Source organism: Aspergillus fumigatus, chromosome 2 (genome assembly GCF_000002655.1).
Source record: "Aspergillus fumigatus Af293 chromosome 2, whole genome shotgun sequence".
Lineage (NCBI taxonomy): Eukaryota > Fungi > Ascomycota > Eurotiomycetes > Eurotiales > Aspergillaceae > Aspergillus > Aspergillus fumigatus.
Genome location: NC_007195.1, coordinates 1813749 through 1822234, shown reverse-complemented (window position 1 = coordinate 1822234; position 8486 = coordinate 1813749). Strand labels below are relative to the sequence as shown.

Below are 8486 nucleotides of genomic sequence, written 5' to 3'. Positions count from 1 at the left end.
TATAGTTAATATAGTTTTTATACTAGTAGTCCTTTCTTAAATTTCTTATAGTTAGGCTTCTATTTCTTAGATATACCTCCTAAATTCTACCTACTTAAGCTTTACTTAAGTTAATATTCTTTTTCTAGGAGTTTATAGATTATTTTATTATTATTATTAGGGATTATATCTATTACTTACTTTTCTTTCTTAATTATTTAAAAGTTAAATCTAAAAAAGTAGCTAATTATTCTAACCTTTTAAAGATAGATTAGTTATTTATACTTAGTAAGTATATATTATTCTAATTATTATCTAGCTAGTTATTAGTTTTATAGAGTTAGTTAATTCTTTTTAAATTAGAATTATTTAGGCTGCTCTTCCTATAGCTAGGATAGGTTTATTATATTAAATTAAAGTTTTAGAGGAAGATCTAGTACTAACTATTATCTTTATAATATCCTAATAAGCTAATTAGATTTTAAAAAAGTAATTAGAACTATAATATTAGTCCTTAAGTTCTAAAATTAAGTTAATTAACTAATAAGATTAGTATAAAGGGAGTAAGATAACTATATATTACTAAAGTAAGGAGAACTAATTATTAAGTTATAAAATACTTAGCTATTTATATAGATATATGTAGTATATTATATAATCTAATAGTCCATACTGTCTGTATTAGCTATATATAGTGGCTTTATGCTCTACTATAGCCCTTAATATCTAGGCACATAGAATCTTAGGGTTATAAAACTATCTGTAGTATATCTATTTATTTTCTACTTAGACTTATATATATATCATTATTTAATAATAAAAAAGAGAAAAAAAAAGAATAATCCTATATATAGAGAGTATATATATAGGTATAGTTTAATAAAAAATGTTTATAAAGGAGAGTTTAGAGACTAGTTTATATCTATATATATACTTCAGTACTTGATACTTCTTTATAACTATAGTCTATAGTATATAAACCACTTAATAGAACTATACCTAAACAAAATATTAAATAAAGGAATTAAAATTTATATATTTCTTAGTGGTTATCTTCTAATTTCAAAAGTATATTAAGCATAAATATATCAATATCCTGATTTAATCTAATGCTATATAAGATTAAAGTTTAATTTTAACTCAATAATTAGAGAATATTAATTTTTATTGGCTATATATTAAGCTTATATTATATATATAAAAAATTTTTATTAGGGGTTAAAAGTTAGTATAGTACAGTTCTGATATATCTTGTTAAATATAGATTAATATAATAATATTAAGTTTCCGCGGCTCCGCCAGACCACAGTGACCGTTCTCTGAACCACGCTGAGCAGTGTCCCTTAATTATTATTAATTAACCAGAATGACAAAGTAGATGTTATTTTAGTTAATCAGGTCTCCCAAATCAAGTCCTAGACAATCAAGGTCCAAGGACCTGCTACTACCTGGTAGGGGCACTGCCGCACTTGATTATGACAGGGAACATGCCTTTCCATTGTATTTCAAACTATCATTGATAAACATACAAACATGTGATATATATACACCCAACAAACATCATTCCATTAATATAGAGGATTAGAGGTTGATATCACAATATATAGTGTTTAGAGAAACTCTTATCTAAGTCAGATGGTGGCCTGCGCTGGAGGCTTACTTACTGCTCGCAATGTGATAATTACCTATATAGATTGATACCAACAACCCATACCCATGTAGGTTGTTGGTGAGGGTCGATCCCGACCCTTCAAGTTCCTCCCCAGACAACATATAACTGTAGTAGCTGACCTTACAGAAATCTAATTTCACCAAGGCTGAAGACTATATACCTGCACGTTTACATACATTAGCAGTATTATGCATGTCTTTTTTCTCTGCATTTGAAAGGAACATCAATAAGCACTTGATGTGCCATCTCTACTCATATTTAAGCAGCGGATAGGAGAGACAATCAACTAATTCCCCCAACTTATATAGAATCAGGCATACTAGCTTATACCATTGTGTGTAAAGAGTCTTATGCTCAAGAGTAAAAACCCAGTGAGAGCTTCCCATCAGTATAGAAGAGATTCACACTCAGTGAACATCTCACTGGACAATGACATGACTTCAGTCACGGATCCCTATTCTATGGAGCCCACATTCTCCCTAGTTGGATCCATATACAGCCAACGATACGATCACGCCTCGACTCGAGAGAAAAAGTATAGATAGGCAAACTTTTTCATATCTTGAATATCATCAACTCCCACGACTTTCTCGTCATTAAACATAACCCAGGAAGGGTTATCCTGGCCCGGCAGCGTCTTTCGCACAAATGCAACATAATGTCTGTTTGTTCTCAGTTGGTTGGCAATTCGATAATCTGAAAGATTGAGATTTCTGACTCACCCAGCGTGTACTGATGTACCTTTGTGGCAAACAATGGCCCGAAGTTGATATATAGCCGGGGTTTCGTTAAAGCCGGGAAGCCGAGAACCAGAGTCACAATCACCACTTTTATATTCAGGCCTTTCGTCGGGATGACTGAATACCCAATCAAGAGCTCGATCCACATCGCCCCCTGTCGCAGCCAGTGCTCTTTGGGCTCGATCCTCATCAATACCCATTTCAATCAGTTGACTTACTTTCGATGGATCCTGTAGGGCCATGTTGGCGGGGCCAGTAACCTTGCTGACCACAAGCGGTATATCGATATCTGGATCATCCATATGAGAGAACAGCCAGTTCATGGCAGCTTCGGTATCTGAATTGCCGGTCGCATGTAGCGCCTTTTCACACCTAATTTTGGGAAAACCCATGGCAAGAAGCTGGTTTAAGATGTTCTGATCAGGCGAGAAGCCACTAACGGATGGATCGTCTTCTGGTAGGAGCTTTTCGCCTTCCTCCTTCATGGAGCCAACATATGGGCTGAAATCCAGTGGTTCGTCGCTGACATTCACTGGGATATCCAATTTCCTCGGAACCCAATTAACGACTTCGAATCGTCGGGCGTTTAGCACTAGTTCCTGCGGCATTGTCCTAAATGACGAACGCTTCGAGAATCCATTGCTGTTTCCACAGGACGGACAGCTGAGCTCAACGATTTCATTAGCAGTGAAAACATCGAGACATTCAGAGAGGGTCACTGATTCGAACTCCGAATCCGCAGAGGGGTCTGTGCTATTAGTGCCCAGCTGTCGACGCACAGGAACAGGAATAGAGACGTTGTCCTGCTCATCTATTCTGTAACGGACTCCTTTGCAGGACAGACACTGTAGACGCTGCTCAACAGCGAATCGAAAATTATCAATGGGATTGCCCCCGCCCTCGGGGCTTTGAGTGCGTTGAATCAGTTTGAACAGATGAAGTAAGAATTCAAACGCATCTTGTTGTCTCATGGTTGAGAACTCTTCATGACCACGACCGATGAGATGTTTGAACATTGCTGGCGATAGCCCTTTTTGATGGGGCACTTCGGGAGAGTCAGGCGAGGCAATCACGTCTGCATTGGGCTTTGAGTAACGCCCAGAAAGAATGCCATCAGCAAGCTTTCTCATCTGCGTCTCGAAGTCCTCAGCGGGTTGCTGAGATAAAGGTGGCTCTTTGCTGTTATGATAATATCTTCTTTGGAACTCTGGAGAGGAGAAGAGGCATTGTACCACGCTCGAAAGATAACAGCTATTTCCTAGATTGGTCAAACCTGTAAACCCAGGCCCGAATAACGGGGTAAGCTCGTGACCATCCGCAGATGTGGTCGAGAACTCCCATTTCATATTGTGCTCAACTTGCATCTCCATGAGGCTTTTCTCTGTTTTTTCGCGTGCGCTCAGATTGATTCCCCAATGAGCAAGGTGAGCAGCAAGGTCCGGGTCTGTCCTTTCTTCATTGCACTTGTAACAGTATATATCCGCGCTCCCATCAGCAGTTATTGAACCAAGCTTGACGGCGACCGCATGCGAGGTTGAGTCAGAATGCGCAAGCGCATGTGAATTTCCTCCCAATCCCCCGAACTGACTGCGTCCGCAACCAAGATTACCACATTCTAAGCAAAGCCAAAGGTTCTCTTTCAAAGTACACATCGTGCACTGACTCAGCTCTGCGTACCTTGGTTAGCAGGGGATCGGACGCGCGATGAAAACCATACCTTGAGACTCAATCTGCTTAGGAGTTTGTTGCACTAAGCAAAGCGTATGCTCGCATGGGACAAACTCTTGCTCCCAGGCTTTAATCTCTTCCTTCCTAGAGAAGGTCATGGCCTTCATTACCCCATCTACCACGACTGCAAGGCTGCCACTGGATGCATCAATGTCATCCAAGCGGCACTCGTAACAAATCACTCGTATTGCTGTGTCGTAGCGATCTTCATCTGTCTCCGCAGCAATCGCGAGCTTTGAAATTTTCTGGGGTGGTTCGCCACGCTATTATTTATGTTATCATGACACCGAATATTGTACGCATTGCGAGTGGATATGGCGTCCACGTACCTGTATCTTCTTTCGCGACCTCTTGATGTTCAGTGCTAAAGGATGGCAAAAGCGCTTGTAATGTAGCATCGCATGGTTTCGATCCCCTGTACAGCCGCCGTTGAAACAAAAGAGGCATACATTTAGGCCAGTCTCCTCATCCTAGAACACGTTTAGCCTCGCTGAAGATGTTGAGAAGGGAACAGGCGACAAACCACAGAGTCAAAACATTGCGTGCACTCTTCGCGATAGACAGCTTGGGATTGAGATGGAGGTCGCAAAGCTTAGGAGTCCGATTAGTATTCAGCTAGCATTTGGACTTTATATACTTGCCCTGCGAGCTACTATGAGGGCAATGAACCATCGTCAACGTGTCCAATGATAATCCTGACCCGATCAACGTTAGTTATGAATTGACGTATCATCAGATCAAAGAGTGAGTAACTGACTTCTGATGAATTTTTAGCAGGCTGCAGGACAACTCGTACGCTTTTCTAGCTTTACCGAAAGATGTTTTGATTAGTGAGCTGTGACGTGAGGCAAATATACTTTTACCTCCAAGCACCACTACTTAGACCACCTTGCCAACATTCTTACCAAGGTGGGGTTGCTGATATGATCAATAAAATACCTAATCAATACACCACCAATGATACCTAATAATACCGAATGATCATAAGGTAACGATAACCTTAGATTACCTATTGACTGTACCGTATGGAGTAGATACGGAGTAGACAGTTGACGATTTTGTTCCTGGCATGTTTGGTCCTAGGCCACAATCATAGTCTCGAAGAAGGTTCCCTTTTTCGATTATTTTTTACTCCAAGCATGTGGCCTCCAAATGTGAAAGAGTTATCCTGTTCATATTTGTAGTCCTAGGAACTATTGATTTTTATTATCCGAAAAGGATTGGTGAAGGTAGTAGGTATCTTAAATTGGATTGTTACTAAGATCAACCTCTGCCTGTCCAGTGAGCTCCATAGAGGATGTGACTTAAAAAGGTGTAGGAAAAGCACATGCCTATAGTACAGAGTATAGGTTTCTTCCATACTATTGCTAAGTGCTAAGCTGCAACTAGTCTAATCAATGCCAATAATAATGCTATTTTCATTGACTTCCTAAGTTCCTTTCCATGCACCAACCACTTTAAGCTGGGTAGGTGTTTCAAGGTTCCATTTGGGTATTACCTTCCACCTTAGGCTACAGGGCACATCATAGAGGGTCCACCAGAGTACCTTTGTGGACGGAATCTTGACCATGCCTTACCGCCTATCAAGTAGCCACTCAACGCGTCAGGGATGCACGCCACGCGTAGACCTTATTTGACATAAATCTTCAGTAAGGTACGTTCCTGCTTCTTCTGGCATCGGCTTCAGGAAACGAATACTAGACTGAAAGTGATTTTATTCGTTCTTTTTCTCATCTACCAAAATATTTGGATATATTTTCATCTATTCTCGGTTTGCCATCTGACTACGGGTCCAGCAACTGTTGCTTGCGCGATGGCTCTCGATGCAGCATCTCATATCTCAGTCGGGGCGCTCAGGTAAACACGATTTCTTTATCTTCCCGTTGCCAGAGCCCATCCTTTCTCCTTCCCTCTGCTAGCATATCAGCTACGGCAAGGATTTACTGATAGGCTTGCAGCGCCATCTTCGATGAAACCAAACCGCAAATTCATGAACCTATCGTCCAGTGTGTCCAAATTAAGCCTTTGCCTCCCCAACCGAACCATCAGGAGCGGTACAGAGCCGTGTTCAGTGATATCTCGAATTATGTTCAGACCATGCTTGCAACACGTGAGTAGGGAGGACCGGTGAATTGTCATATATTACTGATTAGCGGGCTGTATGACAGAGGCGAACCCACTTGTAACGAGTGGCATGCTAAAGAAAGGGTGTTTTGTCCGTTTGAAGTCATTCCAAGCAAATTCAGTCAAGGGGAAGAAGTTGTAGACCCCGAACCCCAAATTATGTACCCAGCTAATATCATCATAGAATTCTCATAATCTTGGATCTCGAGGTCCTGCAGGAACTCGGCGAAGCAGAGAAAATCGGAGAACCGAGACCATTGGAAAATAAGTTGGAAGAAGATGAAAAGCCCCAACCAACTACAATTTCCGGTGGTGGATTTTATGGCTCCAAGGTTCAAAATCAGCGAGGGGAACCTCGCGTACAGCCTGCACGTTCCTCTTTGACATCGTCCCACGCCACCATCTATCCGATCGAAGCTATCTCTCCTTATTCACATAAATGGACGATCAAGGCGCGTTGCACGACCAAATCAGCCATCAAAACCTGGCACAACAGAAACTCGGAGGGTAGGCTATTTAGTGTCAACTTACTCGATGATAGTGGTGAAATCCGTGCCACGGGATTCAATGAGCAGTGCGACCTGCTCTATGACGTTTTTCATGAAGGAGGCGTGTACTATATATCTAGCCCCTGCCGGGTTCAGATTGCAAAGAAGCAATTTACCAATCTGAACAATGACTACGAACTTACCTTCGAGAAAGATACAGTTGTTGAAAAGGTCAGTGAATTTCTCGAACGCAGTTGCATCTGACAGCTTATATTTTTGGTTTAGGCAGAGGATCAGAGCGATGTTCCGCAGGTTCGGTTCAATTTCACAACCGTGGGCGATCTCCAGTCTGTTGAGAAGGATACCACTATTGACATTATTGGAGTGCTGAAAGACGTCGGGGAGACTACTCAGATCGTATCAAAGACGACAAGCAAGCCCTATGACAAGCGAGAGCTTACCTTAGTCGATAGCTCGGGCTTTTCTGTTCGTCTTACCATCTGGGGCTCCACAGCATTGAATTTCAATGCGACCCCAGAGTCTGTAATTGCTTTCAAGGGTGTCAAAGTCTCTGATTTTGGAGGACGAAGTCTGAGTCTGTTGAGTTCTGGTTCAATGACTGTTGACCCTGACATAGAAGAAGCTCATCGTCTCAAGGGTTGGTATGATGCTCAAGGCAGACACGAGACATTCGCGTCACATGCCACTATGTCCAATGCATCCTCGTCTGCAAAGAGATTGGATCACTTGAAAACAATTGCACAGGTACGCGAGGAACAACTAGGGATGTCAGAAGATGCAGTATACTTCTCGCTCAAAGGGACTGTTATTTACATAAAGCAAGACAACATGTGCTACCCTGCTTGCCTCTCCGAAGGGTGCAATAAAAAGGTGACAGAACTGGATCCTGGTCAATGGCGGTGCGAAAGCTGTGATAAAACTCACCCGCGCCCAGAGTATCGATACATCATGCTCATCAATGTTAGCGATCATACTGGCCAGCTCTGGCTCAGTTGCTTCGATGAAGTCGGGAAACAGTTAATGGGCACGTCTGCGGATCAGTTAATGGATCTTCGCCAAAATGGAGAAAAGGCCGCTGGAGACATTTTCCAGGAAGCTAATTGTCGAACTTGGAACTTCAGATGTCGGGCCAAGCTTGATCATTTCGGAGATCAGCAACGGTAAGCAATCTGCTGTGGCTACCGATATTGAACCTACCGTTAATGACATCTTAATTAGCATCCGTTATCAGGTATCGACGGCCAAACCTGTCAACTACTCGGAGGAAGCATCTCGCCTCATGGCCCTGATTAACTCATATGGCCTTTCTTGAAACTCCTTGAGCCAATGGTGGATTTGCCTTTCCTGGCTAAGTTTGGTCCTTCCGAGGCTTGAATTTATTACATGCACGATTTTAGCTTTATAGACATTCGTCAATATAGGGTATATGACGTAGTTTCGCTTATTTCCAAGTGTTTAGGACTCGACTTCTTGGTTGGAAGTTCGCAGAGTCTCGCATACCAGGTAATCGGGAAGGGCAATGTATACAAGGTATGAAGTCGAATGAGGTTTAGGTAAGCTGCCATTCCTAGTTGATTTTCTTCATGACAATCAAACTTTGTACTTACCTCAAAGATCATGTTTGTGTCAGTTCGGGAGCCCCTGACCCTGTAACCTTAAGTCTCCCCCATTCATTGCCCCCTTAACAATAACACAGGCCCTCTTTAGCTAGTGGACTTTATGGTCCAATCACAT

General features: G+C 41.8%; 2 protein-coding genes across 2 annotated transcripts; one reads left to right on the top strand and one right to left on the bottom strand.

The window, feature by feature from the left end:
- Nucleotides 1-1762: 1762 nt before the first annotated feature.
- On the bottom strand, nucleotides 1763-5039 carry AFUA_2G06330 (ubiquitin-specific protease UBP14). The gene is made up of 7 exons (XM_077804104.1): nucleotides 4877-5039; nucleotides 4761-4814; nucleotides 4643-4710; nucleotides 4449-4589; nucleotides 4109-4382; nucleotides 2374-4060; nucleotides 1763-2313 (listed from the first exon to the last, which is right to left on the bottom strand). Exons 2-7 carry the CDS (start codon nucleotides 4789-4791, stop codon nucleotides 2163-2165), a joined length of 2352 nt encoding a protein of 783 aa, XP_077660267.1. The 5' UTR covers nucleotides 4792-4814; nucleotides 4877-5039; the 3' UTR covers nucleotides 1763-2162.
- A 684-nt stretch (nucleotides 5040-5723) lies between these two features.
- Nucleotides 5724-8481, top strand: AFUA_2G06320 (replication factor A subunit protein RFA1). The gene is made up of 7 exons (XM_744668.2): nucleotides 5724-5976; nucleotides 6078-6229; nucleotides 6288-6378; nucleotides 6428-6962; nucleotides 7017-7912; nucleotides 7971-8305; nucleotides 8367-8481. Exons 1-6 carry the CDS (start codon nucleotides 5933-5935, stop codon nucleotides 8062-8064), a joined length of 1812 nt encoding a protein of 603 aa, XP_749761.2. The 5' UTR covers nucleotides 5724-5932; the 3' UTR covers nucleotides 8065-8305; nucleotides 8367-8481.
- The last annotated feature ends 5 nt before the right edge of the window (nucleotides 8482-8486 follow it).